Source organism: Zootoca vivipara, chromosome 10, assembly GCF_965207765.1.
Source record: "Zootoca vivipara chromosome 10, rZooViv2.hap1.1, whole genome shotgun sequence".
Taxonomy (NCBI): domain Eukaryota; kingdom Metazoa; phylum Chordata; class Lepidosauria; order Squamata; family Lacertidae; genus Zootoca; species Zootoca vivipara.
This window is the reverse complement of record NC_142593.1, coordinates 8271115-8294327: the sequence shown is the minus strand read 5'-3', so window position 1 is coordinate 8294327 and position 23213 is coordinate 8271115. Positions and strand designations below refer to the sequence as shown.

The window sequence follows — 23213 nt, the reverse complement described above, 5'->3', positions numbered from 1 at the left end:
CTTTCTGCGTAGTTCTGGCGTTGGGGGGATGGGTCTCCCTCCCTTATTCGCCCCTTCCTGTCCCGCCTGGGACCCTGGCTCCTCTACCTTGCCTGAGCCTCGGACCCGACTTCCTGCTTCCCTACTGGAATCGGAACTCTCTCTGCTTTCCCCTGTGCTCGGTGATTGGCTTGAACTCAGGAGGGGAGGGACTTCGCGATATCCCCTGTCCCTCACAACTATCAACCACCCAGACATCACTTGGGTGAAAAGACATCCCACTGTGGCAAGTAGTGGCAAGTTGGATCACAAATCACCTTTATAAAATGTGTATTTATTTTAAAATTAGGATGAAAAAATATGTACAGTAAGGGTGTTTTTTTTTAAGTCCTCAGTTTAAAACACTAACATTAAAAGTTTCTATCCCCCAATAAAATCTGACAGGTTTCTGATTACCATACTGCTTTTTTCATACACTGATACCTTCAAGTTTTAGTTTCCAGCAGGTGTGAAATGAGACAGCAATATGTGCCTGCAAGGCTTGTATTGTTAAAGTTACACACCTTGCTGTATAAACGATCCCAGTGGAACTGCCCTATCTTTCAGAATAGTTTCAAATATCACAAAGTAGCAGAGTACAGCTCCCTCTTCTTGCTCAATACCCCCTCCAGGCTAACTTTGTGATGTCTGATTATACATACTGTACTACTTGATAGATTCGCAGGAGCCTCTTACGCTATCAGCTTAGCAGCTGCCAAACTACTTCATCGTCAAACAAGCACTTTTCAAGATGTCACAACATTTGGGACAGAGTAATTCTGATTAATCCCAAAGTGTTTGCAGCGATTAACTCCGCTTGTTTTTTTCAGATGTCTGAAAGTGCCCTAGTGTTAATCTAGTAGCTCAGAGAAGTACCAATCAGGTATCTAGTCAAATCCCACACTTTTGCCACTGCTTTGCTGACAGAAAACATGACAAAAATGCTGGGGTGTACAGAGGCCAACAAATTACAATGAAGCATAAAAAGGATGTGGCTGTTCACCCCATGATGTTGCAACGCCTGTGCACAGAGTGATAGTCATGTTTTCTCCTCCTTCCCAGGCCCATTCAATGTGTGTGTGTGTGTGTGTTTACATGGACACAAGTAACTTGACTAAATGGAAGGGATGATCTAGATGGGAATATGGAAGGCATGCAGAGTTTTCATGTGTGCAGATAAACTGGGGAAATGGGACTCTAACGGGACTCTGATACGGGTGCTGCACTGTCTTATGGGGAAAGCTCACAGCTTTGGAACTTTTTTTTCCAAGTTTAACTGTTTAAAACCGAATTAGGAGTACTCACAAGTCAACAGCCAAACAGGAGGAAAATCTCCATAGGTGCTGTAAGAGCAACACGCTCTTATTCTCAATACTAATGCAATACGTTTTGTATTTCTTCAGCCCCTTTTCAAGGATATTTTCCTTTCATGACTCCTTCAAAACATAGAGGTCTCCTTCTTTCAAGAGAGAAAAGAAAACAACCTTTATTTTGAAGGGGTTGTGAAAGGGAAGGGAAGGAAACTGGCGGTAAGAGCACTTAAGAAGCTTGCAAATTCATTGGGCCAGTTCCGTGTGTGTGTGTGTGTGTGTGTGATCTTTTTTGTTAACACCTGTGGATGTTTCCCTCTCATTTTCTTCAAAACTAGACATCATGTGCCAGACAAAGATTTGTCATCTGTGTCAGCTGCATATCTTTTCCATAAAAAATTGTCATTTTTCTTCCAAAGAGACTTCTCATCATCCTCTTTCTTCTTGGATGAAGTGACTGGAGAAGCTCTTTCACACAGTTTCTCTATAACTGCCACGTCTGTGAGTTTTTCGAGGCTCTCATCATTTGGTTCATTCAGCATGTCCCAGAAGTCTTTGGGCCGAGTTCGTGCTTTTTCTGCAGGACCAGAGAGAGTCTTCCTAGGTGCCTCTGTTGGTCTATTCTCGTGGCTCTTGAAGAGGTCGTTTAAAATAGAGATGTCTCCTAGCATGTCTGCGAAAGAGTTTTTCTTGCACATTTGAGCATGTCTGCTTTCTGGTGGAGACAGAAAGGGTTCTCTTGGTGACTCCATTCCCTTCAAGTTTGGCTGTCCTTTAGTAGTATTTGCAGACAGCCCCTCAATTATTCCTGATTTACTGCTTAATGAGTCAGATGCCATAAAGTCCTTGAATGCCTGACTGTTTCTCCTACTAACGCTATCTTGGGTAATGACAGTGGGCAATTGTTTATCTTCCACATCATGGCACACAGCAGCCTGTATGAAGGGATCAAACTGAAACTGCTTTACTTCTGCGTCATGTCTTTTTTGGCCGTAGAGATCTGTTGAAGACTCAGACTCTGATTTTCCATGTTTAGAAATTGTCTTTCTTTTTCTAAATGGGGTTCTGTGCACAGCTCCTTCCTCACTTCCTTCTGAAACAGATACTGGAACATCAACTTTTAATAGGTCCTTTAACTCTGGATATTTTGCACTGTAAAATTCTTTCAGCATTTTCTGCCTTTCTTCTGATGTAGTTTTGATAATATGCTTGGCGAGTTCTTCCACTGAAGCCTTCTGAAAATGAGATGCCATTTCTTCAAACTGTTTCCTACAGCCATCAGTGAAACAAAGCATAACTAACTTATCTCAATTATGTAAAAAATAAACAAAACAAAAAATGGATGGATATCTTACAACATGAATCAGTAACACTAATTTCCAGGTGTCCAGAAAAAAGAGAATTCAGAATTATTGCCAAGCCATGGTTTACAAAAAGCTGATATAACATGGTTTGCAAAAACATGAGGTGAGATTCACCTAATGAGTCCCAGCAGCGGAAGTCCTGTGGGACTTTTCCTCCTCTCCTCCCCCCATTTATTGGCTAGACAATAAAAGTTCTTCTAGAAATTGCAATTCCAACCATTAAAAGGAGGACACATTTCCAGCAACACTAAGCTACTGTGGAAAAAATTCAGGATACATCAATATTATGTTTTAGACATGATCACTCTAATAGAAAACTAGAAGAACCAACCTGCTCTAACTTCTCAGGAAAGCTGAGCAAACCTGACTGAAGGTATTTGCAAAGCACCATCAGAACTGCTCGTTTTACTGTCTTTCCACAATATTTTCTGTTGCTTATTCCCAAAAGGTTACACTTAAGATCACAAAGGTTTCAAAACAATACTGCTTTTAAACATAACATTATTAATAATCCCCACTGAAAGCTAAAGTTTATATAAAGCAAACTGAGAAAAGACAGAAATGGAGGTCATTTTTGCAAATTTTATTCTTACCTGCGGATTCTTTGGGGTGTTTTTCCAACCAGGAAGGTAATGGCGCCAACTTGGTGAACCTCCTTCTTCTTTTGACAGACAGGATGTCTAATGTAAAGTACTGCAGGCTTGCTGGTTTCCTTTACTGAATTATCCTTTTTGGTGTTCTTCTTCCTTGAGAAAGCTTCCCACGGACTCTTCCTGCTTTTCTAAACCAAATGTGAAATGTAACATGTTAGTCACTTTTCACCTAACTTTTGTCCTACGCTCCTAGCTGAGGTTTGGTTTTGGTTTTATTTACAGAGGACAGAGGTGGCCTTTTTGAGTTGTTAACATCAAGGTCTCCCAACAGCTGTTTGATATTTCTATTAGGAAATCGGACTGCTATGTTTTAATATGTGATAACTTGACCCTGGAGCCCAAACGCGTAAAAAAAAAAAAGCTCTGTGAAAAACCATCACTTTCAAATGTCTCTGTATTCAGTATACAGTTAGGTTGCGGACACCAAAAAAAGGGTGCCTCCTAAAATGGGAGAGGGAGAGGGAGAGCTAGTCATTGAGAAACTGGTCATGTACACTTCATTATTATGATCTCATTTATGCCCCACTTTTCCACAACAGACAGCATTCAAGCAGCGTACAAAAACAATTTCGTAGTAGTAGTAGTTAGTAGCACATTTATTTAAATATTAATAATATTAATAAGTTGTACATTCATAAAAATACGCTATGCACAATTATAGTAATAATAACTTTAAAACGTTAATAAATATTCGCTGCTAAAATATAATTTAGATTGCAAAGGCCTGAGCAACATCATTTTAGGAGATGTTTCAAATGAGGCAGGACCAATTTCCTGCTATTTCAGGGTTGTAGGTTCAAGCCCCACACTGGGTGAAAGATTCCCAGAATCCAGGGGGCGGGACTAGATGTAGTCCCTTCCAACTCTACAAGTCTATGACTAAACATCAGGAAGAACTTTCTGGCAGTAAGAGCTGTTCAACAGTGGAACGGACTCCCATGACAGGTTGTGGACACTCCTTCATTGTAGGTTTTTAAGCAGAGGTTGGATGGCCTTCTGTCATGGATGCTTTAGTTGAAATTCTTGCATTGTAGGGGGTTGGACTAGTTCAGGCATAGGCAACCTTTGCTCTCCAGATGTTTTGGAACTACAACTCCCACGATCCCTGACCACTGGCCCTGTTAGCTAGGGATCATGGGAGTTGTAGTTCCAAAACCTCTGAAGAGCCAAGGTTGCCTATGCCTGGACTAGTTGAACCTTGGGGTCCTTTCCAACTCTACAAGCACCAAACTCTCATATCAACTCAAACTATACTCAACTTTGGACAGAGGTCTTTAAATGAAATTCTGATCCCCTGCATAGTACAGATTCAGGAGGGGTGCACTTGTAATAAGGCAACAGGTCAATTAAGGGCAAATCTTCCTCTATTGTGTACCAGCTTCCCAGTAACCTCCTTGCATTGAGCTAGATTATCAGAGACATGAATCCAGAAGTGTGCTGTTTGGTTGCCCATCTCAGACCCAAGAACAGGGTTGCACTTATTTATGCAACACTTGTTTGCACCACGGTCCCGACCATCGCTGAAGTTCAGAAAAGTCTCCATCTCCAAATTCTAATCCTTTTAGAAATAAGGTAAAGGTAAAGGGACCCCTGACCATTAGGTCCAGTCGTGACCGACTCTGGGGTTGCGCGCTCATCTCGCATTATTGGCCGAGGGAGCCGGCGTATAGCTTCCAGGTCATGTGGCCAGCATGACAAAGCCGCTTCTGGCAAACCAGAGCAGCACATGGAAATGCCGTTTACCTTCCCGCTGTAGCGGTTCCTATTTATCTACTTGCACTTTGACGTGCTTTCGAACTGCTAGGTTGGCAGGAGCTGGGACCAAGCAGCGGGAGCTCACCCCGTCACAGGGATTCGAACCGCCGACCTTGTGGTCAGCAAGCCCTAGGCTCAGTGGTTTAACCACAGCGCCACCTGGGTCCCTTCCTTTTAGAAATAGTTCAACATTAAAAGCCAGAACAGGTATCATCAGATTAAACGTCAGCACAGCAGCCCCTCTAGCAATCCTGAGTGGCTTCACTATGCCAACCATTAAAAAAGAACCACAGTTTCACTTACAAGACATTTAAAACTACAGGTTAGCTATTGGTTGTGCAGTGAAACTGGGATGTTCAATAATAGGGAAATATGCTTGTGGAGTTTTTGTGCTGTGTTTTATTTTTGTTTCTTGTTTGACTCACTGCCATGGGCCAAAAAGACCATTGGAAAACCTATGGGCTGTACATCCTCTTTCAGCTTTCTGGCCGAACCTAAGATCTGCACAAATGCTCTGCGCTCAAATCTATTGCAGCTGACAGAAATCCTTTTGTTTACATGACCTATGAAAAATACCTATGTAATACAAAATGCAAGTGGCACAAAGAGTTCTTAATAACGCTACTTTTATATTTACAGTGCTCCACAGAGCACTTAAACCTGCACTGGGCACAGAAAGGGCACGTCCGCCCGTCCGTCCGCCCCCCTGACAGAATGCTTAGTTCCCTCATTTGCACCACACTGCAATAACATAAAGAGGGGTTTACCATTAATCCAGGTTTTACTACAAAGCATCCTGTTATTTCTCTGTCAAAACACTGTCAAGAGTGCCAAGTGTCTGTCATCCGATTCAGGGGATTAATTCTTCTTTTATAGTGCGATACTTGTACCAATTTATAAAAATACAGATATAGTTTCTTAGGGCTGGTCATAGTCTATATTTTGGACTGGATTCACTCTGCAAAGGTTGAGTATGACAAGCTGGCAGGAAGCTGAGGGGAGAATACATCCTCCCCCTTTTCAGTCACCACATTTCAGTTGCCATAGTGATTAATCCTCCATTCAATGGCTGTCTTTGTATATTCCTTTTCAGTAAAACTTTAAGTAAACTTAAGTTGAAAACAAGCAATTGATTGGGGGGGGGGAGAGAAGAGCCCCTGCATAAAACCAAGGTACAGTATTTTAAAAAGCAAATTAATTCTAATGCAGAATATTATTTCTTGAAACCTTTTAAATGTATCCTGTTCCTTTTCATATAATTATTTTTCCTCCTTTTTGCTACCAAGGATGGGGGTGGGTGGGCATTGCTTAAAAAGGATTTCTTGCACATAGTGTTCAAAGGAACCAAACAAGGGCCATTCCAGAAACCAGTAATTTCGAATTCTTATTTAGGCTTTTTCACAGAAGCTGTTTTTGCCAATTAACACAGAAATTAATTAAGGAATCAAATAAGCAACCCAGACATCCAATTCAAAACAGAATGGAAACAGTAGAAGAGGACGTTTTCCCTGACTCCAAGAAGGCTGAAGTTACTTTTATGTTGTTGGTTTTTGTTTTTGTTTTTCAAAAAAGGATGCAGGCAACCCTTAAAGCAAAATAAATTAAAGTAAATAAACGCCCAATATTCAGATCAGTCAGAATGTGATGGCTTTCCCCCCCAACATAGCTGTAATGTAAGCAAAGTAGAAATAAAAGCTTAACAAATATTTAGTGGATATTTTAGTTGACACACTTCAATTAGAAAGGATATACGGTATCCAGTTTAATTTAACTCTACCCCATAAGGGTATACTTCCATTTTGCTCCTGTAATAAGCAAAAATCTGCTCTTATTCCCCTATTGGGTTCTCCATCGGTCGGAGATTATAACAGAGTCCAACCAGAGAATTTTGAGAAGCAAAGCCTTTATTTTTGCTGTTGCAACAGGGTCCTTCCCCTCACGCAGGAGAGCAAGGAAGGAACCCAGAACAAAAGAGAACCTCCACTTTTATCAGTTTTCCCATCACCAAGAAACACCCCCAAAATACATCATTCCTACATCACAGCTACGTAATCAATACCTCACAAAAAGGGAGGGTTCAAGGTAGAAATCTGAGCACCTTTGACACGTCTCCTAGTCCTCCTCTCACCCCTCCCAGGTGTGAAATTAACAGTTTCCTAAAAGTTGATCACTATCTTTTGTTCGGAGGAGTCTTCCATTGTGAATGAGATGGCTAGTAGTCTGGCACAATTGATGGGGAAATGGGAAATGTCCAGTTGGCAGAGCCTCCGGCTTACAGGATTATGGCTCCCAAGTTGATAGTCATGTGGAAATGTGTGTGTGATTCTGGTCAGAGAGAGTCAAAATGGTGTCAGTCAGGCCTGTCTTCCTGTGCTGCTTCAGACATGTGCCTGTACATTCATGTACATGTTTATGAACAAATATAATATATAACCTTAAAATTTACAACACTCCCATCTATTCAGTTTTGAATGGGAACAGCCATTATTATTATTATTATTATTATTATTATTATTATTATTATTATTTTCAAATTACCGTAAATATACCTCCTCAAACAATGACAAAACATACATATATTACATACATACATACATACATACATACATACAATACATACATACATACAATGACAAAACATAACAATATATTAGTATTTGCTGAAGGAGCAGAAAGAAACTGAAGCAAGATAATCTGAAATTTATCTGATATCCACCACATAGGCACCAACTCTAGGCCTGAGGTGTTTCCAGCTCTGTTGGGATGGGGCTGAGGCACCCACAATCTTGACGGGGTAGAGGAGGTCAAGCACGGCCCCTCCGCCACTTGCCCAGGACCTTTCTCACAATGGGGTGGCCAGGACCATCCGGAGCGTCCCGGGGGGTGTTGCACCACAAGGGTGGAGGCCTTGCAAGGTTGCCTGGAGCGGCGGCAAAAGGACACTTCCCCTCTCTGGGGTGGGTGGGTGGGTGGGACTGTGAACCCACCCACTCTGCCAAGCTCACTTCCTCTGCAGGTCAGCTATGACAAGGGAGCCAGGAGCTGAGTGCCACACCAGACCACACTGCGTGGCCAGGCTACAGACCTGGGCTTCTGCCGATGCAGCAGGTGCAGGCATGCAACGTGTGTAATGTTTCACACAAATGCCCCCCTCCCATGTTGTGCGCAACTCGGCGCCTTTGTCCCACCACATGTTCTTATGTTACCAGGGCCACATTCACACCGTACATATGAAGCACTACGATGCCACTTTTAACAGTCATGGCTTCCCCCAAAGAATTCTGGGAGCTGTAGTTTGTTAAGGGTGTTGGGAGTGGCTAGGAGACCCCAGTTCACCTCACAGAGCTACAATTTGCAGTGTGGTTTAACAGTCAATTCCCCTTCATGGGGAAATCCACACAAAAACACTGATGAATCCTACGGAGGACTTTTCAAAGGAAAAATTGCAAATAGATGTGGAAATGTGGAAGTCTTAATAGATTTGCCCATCCATGTGAGTCAGAACTTCTCACTCAGTTAGTGAGCTCCAGCCAGGGATTGGGAGATAGCCCCATTTCTTTGATCATTACCATGGCTGTGGGGCAAAGCACAATAGCGGGCACCACAAAGTACCCTACATGTCTATCTTTTGGAGGCTACAGTGTATGTGGGAGACATCCTCTCCTCCCGGAGGTTCTCTTTACTGGCCAGGGGTACTCCCAGGGAAAGCAGGAAAGAGGACCTTAATAGGTGCTTCTACGACAGGGTTCGGCAAGGTTTACCTCACCTGGGCCAGTTCACTCCAGCGGAGATCCCTCCGTGGGCCGGATCACGCGCGCCTGTGATTTCCGGCATCTGCGTCTGCATAGACGTAATTTCCGACACAGCGAAAGCGTTCCCTGCGCTGCGCTGCACCAGTTTAGCGCAGCGTGCGGGGACTCACCGAGCGGGCAGCTCGGTTTGGGGACAGCTCATGGGCCGGTTAAACGACCCCATGGGCCGCTTGTGGGCCATGGGCCTTAAGTTGCCGCTCCCTGTTCTAAGTAATCACTTCATATGTTAATAAGCACATTACTCCTTATCCTCACAGAAAGGAAGTGGCAACAGCTTGGCGGCAGAGCAAATTATTTGTTGGGTTCAGTCTCGGGTGCCCCCACTTAGCTAGTGTGTCAGGTAGCATGGCTGGGAAAGATTCCTGCTTGAGTCCTTGGAGAAACAGTCAGTACTAGGGTCAAGGGAGTGACAGTGTGACCACAGATGGTAGATCAGGCATCCCCAAACTTCGGCCCTCCAGATGTTTTGGACTACAATTCCCATCTTCCCCGACCACTGGTCCTGTTAGCTAGGGATCATGGGAGTTGTAGGCCAAAACATCTGGAGGGCCGCAGTTTGGGGTGCCTGTGGTAGATCTTTATTCATTCATAACCTCAACTTAGTTTTTTCCAACTAAGTCTTTGTGGGTGAAGGGGACTTGTTGTCCCAGTCTTAACACTAGGACCAACACCTGCAACCCGGAATATCCTCTCTGCCATGCTGAGAATGCATTGAAAGAGTTATATTTGTAGATTAAATAATTCTTTCCCCCCCCCCCAAAGCATTGCTGCACTTTATGATATCACACTGTAATATGGTGGTTAGATCCCTTATAAGTATTTATTCTCTGAAACAAGTTTTAAGAATGGACCATTTGGGTATCAACCAATTACATATTTACCAAGTGCTGCTACCGTGGCAAGCTCACACAATACTATCATATTTTCCTCAGTACGCTTATAACACGAGCTGAGAAATTTTTTTTAAAAAAATATGAATTGTATGTAAAAGCAGATTATATATAAAAGCAGACGGCTTAAGCAAGACTAACTTCCTCTTAGACTGTGTCCATTAAGAATAAGTGAATACCCAGCAGAAAAAGATAAGAGACCAGAGCAGCCGTGATTTCCTATTTCATGAAACGTTCCTTGAGTTTATTACAGGGGCTGAGTTAGAGGAAAGAAGAGGAAAGCAGAGAGAAAGTATAGTCTTTTTTTTAAAAAAGTATATGAATCATCAGTAATTAAACAGTGCACAGGAAAATTAGCTATACACCGAGGACATAGCAGTCAAAGACTGCAGAAAGATTAATGGCTTTGTCAAAGTATGTGGTAAAAGCAGTAAATGAAACCACTAGGCATTTCCAACCCCCCCCCCCCCCACAGGAACCACCAACAGGCCTGAGGTTTCATTTCCTGTTCAGACTTCTCTCCAAGTAAGTATCTAATGCGCATCAAGAATCTGGCAACTCCATCTCCATAGAAGGGGTGCATGTGGTGCCAATCCATGTGCTGGCAAGGTATGATTCCTAACAATCATTATGTTGTTGTCTCCTGCTTCCATCCCTGCATTTAACACTTTCTGGGACAAATAAGGTTAACATACAGTGGTACCTCGACAACCGAATGCTTCGACTTCCGGAGGTTTTTCGCCGTGCACGGCCGACGCATGTGTTCTGCGCCTGCGCAAAGCGGCGCACACAGTTGGCGCAGGCGCAGAAACGCGAAACCGTGCATTGCACATGCGCAGAGGCGGCGCTTCAACAACTGAAGACCTCGACGTACGAAGACGGCCGTGGAACGGATCGTCTTCGTAAGTCGAGGTACCACTGTATATTGCAGCCTCGCAATCTAAGTGGCTTGCAAAGGCACTGTTCGAGAAATGATGCACCGTAGGTTTAAAGGATTTCTTGCACTGGTGTTTTCATGCGGTGGTGAATTAAGTGGGCAGGATCATGAATAGAGATAGCAAGATAGGGGAGGAAGATCCAATGGCCCCAGTGAGGATTGTGTGCTCAGATAGCAGGAGAAACTGGAGTCAGGGTCAGAGGTTGGAGGGGCAGCAAATCTTCAAAAAAGATTCTCATTTCTTCTCTTCTGTGAGCTTTTGCAAACCTGTAGGAGTATTCAGGGATCTGTGTGTGACCATAGAGCTGATATATCTGCATACTACTGGGGTCAGCAAACGTTTTCAGCAGGGGGCCGGTCCACTGTCCCTCAGACCTTATGGGGGGCTGGACTATTTTTGGGGGGTGGGGTGGGGGGATAAACTAATTCCTATGCCTCACAAATAGCCCAGAGATGCATTTTAAATAAAAGGACACATTCTACTCATGTAAAAACACACTGATTCCCGGACCACCCGCGGGCCGGATAAAGAAGGCGCTGGGGCCAGATCCAGCCCCCGGGCCTTACTAACTAACATACATTACTAACAGCAATGAAAGCATATCATGGGCTTATAAGTCATTTGGAGACTATTTTGTAGTGAACAGCTAACAAGTCAAATAAATAAATAACATGCAGTATAATTAATCTTTTACTGCTCATATAAATCTTTAAAATCTTATAATGCACATAATACACACACACACACACACACACACACACACACACACACACACACACTGCACATACAAATCTCTGAGAAGATAGAGGTACAAAATAGTTGTTTACAAAGCAGATCCACAGCACACACCTAAAGCATTTCAGCAAACATCTTTGGGGGAAGCATATGATTTCCCCCAAAGAATGCTGGGAACTGTAATTTTCAACCTCACAGAACTACAATTCCAAACATCCTTAAACTACAGGCGCAATGTTTCACTGGGCAAAGCTGTGTGCGTTACATGAATGATAAAGGTAAAGGGACCCCTGACCATTAGGTCCAGTCGTGACCGACTCTGGGGTTGTGGCGCTCATCTCGTGTTATTGGCCGAGGGAGCCAGCGTACAGCTTCCAGGTCATGTGGCCAGCATGACTAAGCCGCTTCTGGTGAACTAGAGCAGCACATGGAAATGCCGTTTACCTTCCCGCTGTAGCGGTACCTATTTATCTACTTGCACTTTGATGTGCTTTCGAACTGCTGGGTTGGCAGGAGACATGAGTGATAAATGTGCTAAAAATGTATTGTGTGGATCTGCTCTTAGTATTGGCACATGAGGCAGAAATAGATGAATTGCCTTATTGGATGTGTCGCTATCAATCCCACACACCAGTCCTGTCGGCAAAAACTCTATCCCTGCAAAATGAAACATATGCAGCTTTCCCCAACGCTGAATCTCTAATCTGGGAAAGCTACACATTTTCCAGTCATAGCCTTCCCTGAAGCTTTTGAAGATGCAGAAACCATTCCACAGGCAACCCTACACACAGCTTAAGTACACAAAGAATGTGTAAATGGGAAAAGTACGACTGCCAACTTCTTTCTAGCTGTGTTTCCATGCCATTGACAGTAGTTGACAAAGAAATTAAGTAGGTCAGATTTTCCTCATCACTTTATCTCTCTGCTAGGAAACGCTTTCTTAATTTCTTCATAAAAAGCTACTGCTAAAGGGCAGATCCGTTGGTTCTTTCATCTGTATGATATGGCGCTTGTGACAGTTAAGACTCTGAAACCAATTTGGGGAGAATAACAATAGGTTGTATCCAATGAAGTTGTGCCAGTAGCACAATAACTTCCACCTACACAAACAGAATTCCTCTTCTTGACCTGTGCAGCACCACTCAATCTATTACTGGGTTTCTCCAAACCTTCTGCAGCAGTTCTGAACAGGGTGCAAGTGGAGAGGAAGGACGGAAGTCCCGTTGCACAGGTGGAATTCCTTGCACCTAATGGGAAAACTCCATTGGATACAACCTGATATTTGCATCAACATGTGGACTGCTCTGGGAACAAAGGTATCAAGAAGAGGTTTACAATGCAGTTTTTGGGAAAGATGTCAGTTCGGCTGGGATTAAAAACTTCTCTGACCTGAGGGATGTCTCAGAAGAAAGGGAGACAAAGGAGAAGAAAATCTAGGGGGCAGGGGAAAGAGGGTTTCAGAGAAAGGACTTCAGGCTCCAGGTTAGGGAGTTAAGTAGCATATTACTGCCATGTCAGACAGCGAGTGCTCTGCTGTGTCTTTAAAAGCATCGCAGAAGGAAGACGTTTGTCCGGTGCAGTTTCTTACCACCTTGTAATATTGTGGCCTATAAATCCTAAACTGGAAATAGAGGCCAAGAGACAAAGGCTGAATATGTGCTTATATATATAGAATTTAAATTAAGCAACACATGCATAGAGACAGGCTTCTAGGTTTGCATGTATTATCAGACAAAAATAGGGAAATGCTATGCTTTTTTGACAATATTGTTGTTGGCATCTGTCTGCCTCAAGAGACAATGAAGTGTGCCTCTAGGGATGAAGTCAAACAGCTGTGTTAGCGGCACCAAGGTGGCCTCCTCAGGGCGCAAGCCTGGGCAGTGTGCATGGAGGTACTGGGCTGCGTAAATGACAATGACAACAACAACAACAACAACAACAATTTATTATTTATTCCCCAGCCACTCTGGGCGGCTTCCAACAGAAAAATGAAATAAAATAATCTACTAAACATTAAAAAGCCTCCCTAAACAGGGCTGCCTTCAGATGTCTTCTAAAAATCTGGCTTCGCTGATGTGGTCCAAAGGAAAACAGAGCATGTGGTTTACAATATTAGTTCAAAAAACAGCAACAGTGTACTGCAAACAACGGTACACAACATATCAGCACACGCACACACATCCTTGGGATGTCTGTTAAGTATTTCCCAGTGAAAATATACGGTATTTTATCTTTCGTAACCTATTATCCACTGAACTCCTAGCTCCCTTGATACAAAAATAGTAGCAAGCGCTTTGTTTGGACTTTGTTGGAGGCACCATCTCCAAGGAACTAAGCCTTTGATCACTCACAGTTGCTAATATTGAAAAGGCAGGTTTAAAAAGCAAGCGAAATGCTGAGGTCGGAAACCAGCAACAACAGAACCAGAAAACATTCCACAAGTCCTTCTCTTTACCTTGGCAGGGCATACGGCTACATTTGCAGGGAGCTGCGAAAACTGCTGCAGTTCAAACACGTCTTGCACCGCCCACCGACTCATCTGATTCTCTGCCTTGCTTGAACCAACCACATTTTGATTGGAGTGCACATATGACACTTCTGCAACATCACCTACCAGTTGAAAAAGAAACACAGAGTTTACGCATCTAAGGATGCAACACGATTGGCAGGTAGTCATTCAATGAAGCAAAAGGAAACTTTGCACCAGCAGACATTTTTTAGGGGAAGACTGAGCCCGAATCTCCTGCCCTTTCCCTCTTTTCTTTAAGTCCTTTTAAAAAACCCCACACAATTTGTATACAAAACAGTTTTCTTTCTGAACTTTGGTCTGTGTTTGCATCTACACTTAAGCAAATTGTAAGCTTCATGGGCCTATTCTTGAGTCTCTAAGGATCCTAGCAACTCTTAATTTACGCAAATCTGCCTGGTTAGCAGAACACACATTTCAAACCTACAACCTTGAACTTTTAACCTTTTAAGGAAGATTAACCTCTCTCAAGGTGAAACCCAAACCCCCTTTTGTGCTGTGCTGTGCTTGGCAGGGGGCTGAATTGGGCAAAAGCTGTCCCTCCGCCCAGCTCTGGTGATGCCAGCTCCCCGTTCTGGCTGCTCAACAAGCAGGTAGGCAGAAGAGCTGATGCCAAGGGGTGAAGGAAGGGGGGTGCGGGGGTGCTGTCCGCCCCAGGTGTCACCACTGAGAGGGGTGACAAAATGCTGGACAGCACTCACTGTGGGGCCTGCAGAGCGCCTGAACCACACGTCTCTCCTGCCCAAACGGTCCGCCCACTGCCTCTCCCCCAACTGTAGGGCGGCTGAGTGGGAGGAGGCAGGCGGACTCCGGAGGCCCCACAGCTTGTCCTGCCCTTGCCCCAGCCCTATGGGCAGTGAGCCCCGCCCCTGGGCGCGTCGCCCAGGCGCCCAAGCAGCTTCCTCCGCTGCTGCTGCTGCCCGCAGCAGCCAATGGGAAGTTCCATAATGGGGTGCTCTGGAGGCAGGAAGAGATATAGGCAGGGCCAGTCCGAGATCCATTAGATCCCAAGTCAGCCCCACTGCTGTCATGTGACGGCATCAGCCCAAATCCAGGCCTGATTGCTCTTTGCCTGCCCTGCTGACAGAGGCATCCGAGCTGTGGATCTTTCGCTCTGTTAATCCTCATTGGGCTGACTCCCAATGTTTGTACCCCAGGGTTTAGACTGCACTCCTAAATAGGAACATGAAATCTGTGTTGAAAGCAGCAAAAATTCAGAAGCAATTTTTGATCATCTTGAGATGCTAGCAACACAAATGGTTCTGTATTGTCTGCAAGTACATGCAATACAAAATAAAAAAAATCCTTCCAGCAGCACCTTAGAGACCAACTAAGTTTGTCATTGGTATGAGCTTTCGTGTACATGCACACTTCTTCAGATACATGTGCATGCACACTTCTTCAGATACACACTTCTTTGGATACTTTCGTGCATGCACATGAAAGCTCATACCAATGACAAACTTAGTTGGTCTCTAAGGTGCTGCTGGAAGGATTTTTTTATTTTGTTTCGACTACGTCAGACCAACACGGCCACCTACCTGTAACTACATACAATACAAACACTGTTTGGTTAAAGTAGTCTTTACAGATAGCATAAGAGCAACAGTGAATCTACCATATTTACTCAAATCTAATACTCACCTTTTTTGGACCAAATTACATTGCGAAAATTAAGGTGCATGTTAGATTCGATTTTCCAGCTAATGCTTTTTTTTGTTTCAAGGTTCTGAAAATGGAGGTGCGCATTAGATTCGATGGCGCATTAGACTCCAGTAAATACAGTAGTAAGACCAATAAAACAGAGGAAAGCTTTAACTTGAAATAAAGCTTAGTTTAGACTGTAACGCAGATGGGCAGTAAACCTGTCTCAAAAGCTCCCCTTATTCTAAGCGCTAATGGCAATTTCAAAGAAAGCTTTAATTGTTGATATAGGATTATGAGACAGCCATGGCTTTGTCTTCACCAATATTTTTGTTTTGTTTTAGAAACGGGTCTTTACAATTATTTGACAAAATAATCCTCCAGGTTTGTAAAGAAATTATTTCCAACCCTGTCCTGCTGTAAGTACACTCATTTGAGGAATTAGAAAAAAATTCAAAGTGCCTTTGCTTTGAAGCATCATTCACAGAACCCTACTGGTTATTCTGCACTGTATGATATATTTGTAATTACCAAGAAGTCTGTCCAGGGATCCCACATTTTTTCCTTGGCTTTCAAATGTTTGCTCGCTGAAATAAGTCTGGTGCTTATCGGAATGGTTTCGTTTTCTCAGAGTCAAAGAGGGACTCTTAGGATACACTAGCGATTTGGGTTTAATTTGAATTCCACACCTCTCACTATTTAGCTTCTCTCTCCGTTTATTAATTGGGAAGCCATCTTCTGGGGATGAGAACTCCTCTATGTTTTCCCCAACACTTGAATTTTTCTTGTGCAACACAGTTCTTGCAGAGGAGGTGCCAAGCCCCCTGTTACAGAACCCTTTTTCTTTCAGAATGCCGGTGAATTTCTGCTTTCCTGATCCAGACATCTCAATATCATCAGACTCATCACTGAGATCACTTGCTTCTTTCACTGACGTGATCTTTCGGATGTTTTCAAATGGTGTCATTTTCCTGTAAGGCGAAACACTCCTGCTACTGTGCTCGGAAGTCAAATGCTTTTGCAGAGATGTATGCGTGGAACTTTTTTCTGTGCCTAAACATTCACAATTTGTTGCTGCACCTTTATAGCTTTTAACAGATTTCTGGTCAGTAGGAACTTGAGAAGGAAATATTATATCATCACTGTCACTTGAACTGCATTCTGTCTCCATAACGACCCCAACTTGATTTAAAATATGCATGTCTTTGTATTTATTTCCAGGGTCCTTTTCTTCTTCAGGATGTAGTGAAACAGGATAATCACAGCCTGTAGTTTCTCTATGCAACTCTTGTTTCACAGCTTTGATTGGTGACAATAAGTCTCTCCGAGGTCCTGCAGTACTGCGGTGGTCCTCGGTTTTCAGGGAACATTCATTTCGGGAGCTTTCTTTAGATATTTGCCACATTGATTTACCACCAACACTTTCACCACTCGAGACAGCAATGCAACTATCACCCTCAGCAATTTCTGTGCCCTTTTCTAGTAGTTTAGGAAACCCACACTGCAGCAAAGTAAGCTGCCCCTGCAGAACTTTGCTATTTTTTGTATTGCAAGATCGGCTTTGTTCTGCTTTCACTTTGGAATTTCTCACAGGCTCCTCGTCACTGAAGTCACTGCCACAATCAAACTCTTCCCTTTTCAACAGTTTCCTGGGACTGGCAGTGTCTTGATCTTCACAACCACCCTCTGTGTCCTGAAATCGTGCGAGAAACAGGAAAATATGAAACTGCAATTTAAAACGTGTCTTTAAACTATCAGTGCTTACTTTCAATCTTCAAATGACATGCCATAGTCATAATTATTAAAACAGGGGGTGGGAGGAGCCTCCTGAAAACCTGCTCTAGTGCACTGTGGGATCTATGTAGGAACTGGGAGAGGGGCTCCCCTCCCTCTTTCGATGGATTGCTGGATCAGAATTCCTGCCATGGAGAGAAGGAGCCCTTCTATTTGAAAAAGATGTGCATGGATCCAGCTCATAAAATAGAATCATCAGACATTTAAAACCTAGGAACACTGCATTTTATATATATATACAGTCAAACCTCATTTTACACCTAACTCGGCAAACGACCGCCACGGACCTGGAAGTGTTTACATCTGGGTTCTGCAGCGTCAGATGCGCAGACGCAATCTGCGCAGCTCGCGCATGTGCAGAAGCGTGCCTTCGGGGAGCAACCGCATCGGCAAGCAACCGCCTCTGTGGAACGGATTGCGGTTGCAAACTGAGGTACCACTGTATATATATTTCCTTTTTAAGAAAAACACAACTAAAGTTTGTAAATGCTTCTAAATTATCTGCTTATTGACCATTCCCTCTGGTTTGTTACTTACTATTTGGTTACTGAGAAGCAACTTCCTCATTTTCTTACCATATCTTCCAATGTCTCATTTTTGTGCAGCTATTAAAGATTCATTATGATTTGAACCGACAGCAATCAAAACTAAAAAACTCAACTTATAGGCTGATGCTTAAAGGGCAACTGGAAAGCAAGTCCAACTCCATTCAGTAGGGCTTACTTTTCAAGGCTTAATTGCATTATTTGGAAGAGGGCACACTGCAGAAGTAGCTAATCTTTAATGACAGAAACAAAAAAAACTTATTGATAAAAAAGACATTTTACTTATTTTTACAGGACTTGTTTGGATGTTTAATGGAGTCTCTGTTTTATTATGTGACACTTTGACAGTATATTTATGGTATATTTATGGTATAGTATATGGTATAGTAGCTATGTGAGCTACATTGGACTTCTTTTAGAAAGGTTTTTTTTAAAAACAACAACACAAGCGGCACAAATAGCTAAACTAATTACAGATAAGCCAAGGTTCCTGATTATAAGAACATTAAAATTTAAAAGCAGAAAACAGACCTTTCTAAAATTATGTAGGGTCACATCCATTTGTGCCCACCCCTCTTCTGATGGAAAACTCTTTGATCCAGTGGAGGGAGGAAGTGGGTCAAACACACATGATTTTTCCTTCCCTCTGCATCTCCCCAAACCCACTTCAGAGTTCTGGTGGACCCTTTGGAGCAGTGTGGGCAATAGTATAGAGAGCTACAGGATAAAGAGGAAATTTGTTGGGGCGGGGGAAGCTCCCAGCATTTCTTATCATGTAAAAAGGTAAAAGATACCCCTGTATGGTTAAGCCCAGTCAAAGGTGACTATGGGATTGCGGCGCTCATCTCGCTTTCAGGCCGAGAGATCCGCAGACAGCTTTCCGGGTCATGTGGCCAGCATGACTATAACTGCTACTGGCACACGGTGGACCATGACGAGCACACGGAAACACCATTTACCCTCCTGCCGCAGCAGTACCTATTTATCTACTTGCACTAGTGTGCTTTCGAACTGCTAGGTTGGTAGGAGCTGGGGCAGAGCAACAGGAGCTCACCCCGTCGCACAGATTCAAACCGCCAACCTTCTGATCAGCAAGCCCAAGAGGCTCAGTGGTTTAGACCACAGCGCCACCCGCCTGCTGGAAGGAAAAAAGCTTCCATCAGCCAAGGAGACACCATTAAACTCAACTTCTAATAGCCACATTTTCTTTCTTTAACAAGTGTATGTTTTAAAAATACCAATAATTTGTTGTTAAATTCCTTCTTACTACCTCTCCATTTATTATTTGGTACGATATGCTGCTCTGCCAAAACAGTCACTTGGCAGATTCAAAATTTTAAAAGCCACATACTAAGTTCATAAGCCAGAAAAGTAACTTTATACAATGTGCACAGAAATGTTTTGAAGTACGGAGAAGTTTAGGACACTTCTAACCCTGCTGTCCTAGGTTTCTTCCTTCCAGTTTCCTCTGGGTCTAATCCAACTGACAGCTCAAGACTTTATCATAGTTAGCAGATCCAAAATCTTAAAAGCAGTACATTTCATAACATGTGAAAACAGAAAGGCAAGTTGACAATTTACCATTTCTGCTGCGTGTTCCTGGGGTTCCTCTTTTAACCATGTAGTAGCTGTCATGACACCAGCTTCCACTTGGCCCTCTCTCTAAAAAATGAAGCAATTTACTAATGGTTAAGTTTACATCATGTAGACTCGATGGTCTGATCAGTCACCTTTCTGCACATCAGTGCATGCCTGTTCTAGATACTAATAATGGAGCGATTCTCTGAGTGCTGATCCTTGTGTAGCCAAACTTGCAACACAGACACACACACAGAGATATGTCAGGGCATCAGCAGGCTTGGTGGATTTGCTTTATTTGCATTCAAGGACAGAGACAGCAGACCTTAATTCCTGATCTTTTCCTGGTTGGGTAGTAATAATATATATATATATAATATATATATATATATATATATATATATATATATATATATATATATATATATACAGTCGTACCTCAGAAGTCGAACGGCTTGCAAATAGAACATTTTGGCTCCCAAACGCCGCAAACCCGGAAGTGAGTATTCTAGTTTGTGAACGTTCTTTGGAACCCGAGCGTCCAACATGGTTTCCACGGCTTCCAGTTGGAAGCCAAGTCTTGGTTTCTGAACGATTTAGAAGTCAAACGGACTTCCGGAACGGATTCTGTTTGACTTCCAAGGTACGATGTATGTGAATAACTAAAATATCCACTATGTGGCAACAAATGAGAGGGTTTTCCTCAGTAATGACGCTCTGCTCAGGGAATGCCTCCTCCTCTCACATTTGACTGGTGCTATAATGGGTTTTCGGCACTAGGTGGTGTGTGTGTGTGTGTACACACACACACACACACACACACACACACACACACTGTACATCATTCAGCTTGATTGGTGCAGGTGGGCATCTCTGCCCTTGATGGTCTTGCTTAAGTTGTTTCCTGTTTGCTCTTTGGGACTATACTGGCTTTAACTGTATTTTATTTTGAATTACTACGATGTACCTTAATCTGGGAGCATATTCAATGAAAAACAGGTTAGGAGTTTCTCAAACAAATAAATATTAAAATATCAAGTTAATGTGGTGGTGAGTAAGCTCAAGCCTTCAGGACTCTTCTATGTTTGGGGATATTCTGTGCCCTTCTCATGTAATTTTGCCTGGCTGGAATGTTTCTTTGAATTGTGAACATGCTGGTTGCTTGCTTGGGTGGAAAGATGGGTTTTGACAGGAAGGTAGCCTACTGTACAAAGGGTTACACCAACTGCTCAGCCTACCTTTTGCCTCTGGCCCCAGCCACCATTGGCATGTGCCCCCCAGATGGATGCCCATTAGGGAATGCTACCCTTGGGACAAAAAAGTTCCCCCAGCCTCAAGTTAAGGAAAAGTTACACTAGCAACTAGACGGGACCTCTCTTATGTGGTGAGAAAAGAAACATTAATAACTTTGCTAGTGTGAAAATCCTCCCACATTTCAAAACATGTGTTTCTTCACATGCCTGTTACAGGTAGGTAGCCGTGTTGGTCTGACGCAGTCAAAACAAAATAAAAAAATCCTTCCAGTAGCACCTTAGAGACCAACTAAGTTTGTCATATGCCTATGACCAACTTAGTTGGTCTCTAAGGTGCTACTGGAAGGATTTTTTTATTTTGTTTTCACATGCCTGGTAAGATATAGAGAAAAGATGCACAAATATTCAAAAGGACAAAGGTAAAGCACCCCACCTCCAGAATCTCTTTTGTCAGACAGGATCCATGGTCCTGAAGCTTGAAAAGGTTATGAATACCAAAAAGTTCTCCTTGGTGTTGCTTTGATCCTTGCACAGCCTCAAAATACCGCTTGGCATTTTCACTTCCCACCACAGCACAATGCAGTTGCTAAAACAGAGTAGAACACACACAAAAATTCAGGAGCATGGTCCTGCAACATGTCAGAATTTCCTGGCATTTACAGTTTATGTGCAGATTTAGCCAGAGCAGGCAGAAATTCCTAAAAGAGTAAAATATTGTGTTTTATTTTCCCTGGCAGATGCCACTACTGTGGAGTAATATTAACCTGAATAATGTTATTGGAAAATAAAGAAAATGTGGTCTGAAGTCTCCCGTGTACCCTGTATAACATAGGAAATCAAATAACTGTACTCCAGTGTACTCCAGCAGATCCAATCTTTGCAACACACCCAACAACTACCCAGCTACATACTGCAAATAAAAAAACAAGCTAGACAGTAGATTATCTCCAAGTGTAGGCCACAGCCCCACTGCCACCATCCTCAATAATCAAATGAGAATTTGATTAACATGAGCTAGGGGGAAGCAATATATGATCCACAGGCTACATCTGCACCACCAAGGCTTTCATATTACTTGAGAAACAGACTACAGTACTTGTCCCTTCCTCATAGTCAACGTGCAAAATCCAATGTGGGACCACAACTGGTGAAAAAAGGCTTCCCACTGCTCTCCCTTTCCACCACCATGCTGTAGAGCAATAAAATGCTCAGCTCTGAGGCTGGTGGCAACCGTATACAGCACAATAAGGAAAGACAATATTAATATCTGCAATACTCTCTTCCTAATCTAACAAAAAGGTGTAATCACTTGCTGGTCAAAATCCTGGCACTATCACAATTTAAAGTATAATTTGTTTGCAAAAACGGCATTGTGATTTTTTAAAAGGTTTTACACAGATACATGGAATAACATCATCTGAAAATACTTATTTGGAAACTTCACATGAATTTACAAGGCAATGATTTCAATCAAGTTTCTCAAACATACCTTAATGCTGCCTGTAAGCTAATTAACAAAATGTATAGCGGGCAGGATTTTTAAGAATGTTTAAAGTCTTGTCAAAGGTAGTTGGCCTAAAAACTGATCTGTTTTGACAGTGTTTTTCTGTAAAAGACCTGAACTTCAGGACCTCTACAATTATTTATTCTGAACTGATCACATTACCAGCAATATTACTTTCCTCCTCCCCAAACAAACAGTGAGACCAACACTAGTAACATCCATTATTTCAAACTATTTCAAGAGGAATATTAGCTGCAACTTGTGTAGAGAACAATTCATTTTCACACAGAATTAAGTCATACTCAGAATAGATCCACTAAAATTCATGAATTTAAGCCCATAAATTTCAATGGCTCTGCTGCTCTGAGTAGAATTTAGTTGGATATAACCCAGTATTTTTAAAACCATTAAATGTTGGTTCTTGGGTAATTCTTATTTTAATTTTAATATTTTATCGGCCAGGTGTCAAGAGAAGGAGTTCAACGTTGAAGGAGTTTAACACACATAACCCATTACTGCAAACACACAACAATAAGGTTCCCTGCAGAGGAGATTGCAGCTGCTGCATTCCTCCTCCGATCCTCCTGCCATCAGCTAGGTTATGGTTTAGTGATGTGGCTCTCCAGGCAAACCATGAGCTGTAACGTGCTTTCGAACTGCTAGGTTGGCAGGAGCTGGGACCGAGCAACGGAAGCTCACCCCGTCGCAGGAATTCGAGCCGCTGACCTTCTGATCGGCAAGCCCTAGGCTCTGTGGTTTAACCCAAAGCGCCACCCGCATCCCATGTGTTGTATTAGGTCAACTTTAATTCTTACACAAACAACTGGTTAACAAGTGCAGCGATTGGATACAAAAAATCAGCAATGCGATCAAAAACACAGTGAAAACTTTAC

General features: G+C 42.8%; 1 protein-coding gene across 10 annotated transcripts in view; it reads right to left on the bottom strand.

The window, feature by feature from the left end:
• Nucleotides 1-292: 292 nt before the first annotated feature.
• Nucleotides 293-23213, bottom strand: part of ERCC6L2 (ERCC excision repair 6 like 2) — a 48887-nt gene continuing 25966 nt past the window's right edge. For all 10 annotated transcript variants that reach the window (XM_088653354.1, XM_088653356.1, XM_035099824.3 and 7 more), the window contains 6 exons: nucleotides 21250-21402; nucleotides 19567-19647; nucleotides 16178-17339; nucleotides 13931-14085; nucleotides 3286-3473; nucleotides 293-2597 (listed from right to left, as the gene is read on the bottom strand). In XM_088653354.1, coding sequence (XP_088509480.1) covers nucleotides 1670-2597; nucleotides 3286-3473; nucleotides 13931-14085; nucleotides 16178-17339; nucleotides 19567-19647; nucleotides 21250-21402 — 2667 coding nt within the window. In that variant the 3' untranslated portion in view covers nucleotides 293-1669. The remainder of the gene's footprint in view (nucleotides 2598-3285; nucleotides 3474-13930; nucleotides 14086-16177; nucleotides 17340-19566; nucleotides 19648-21249; nucleotides 21403-23213) is intronic.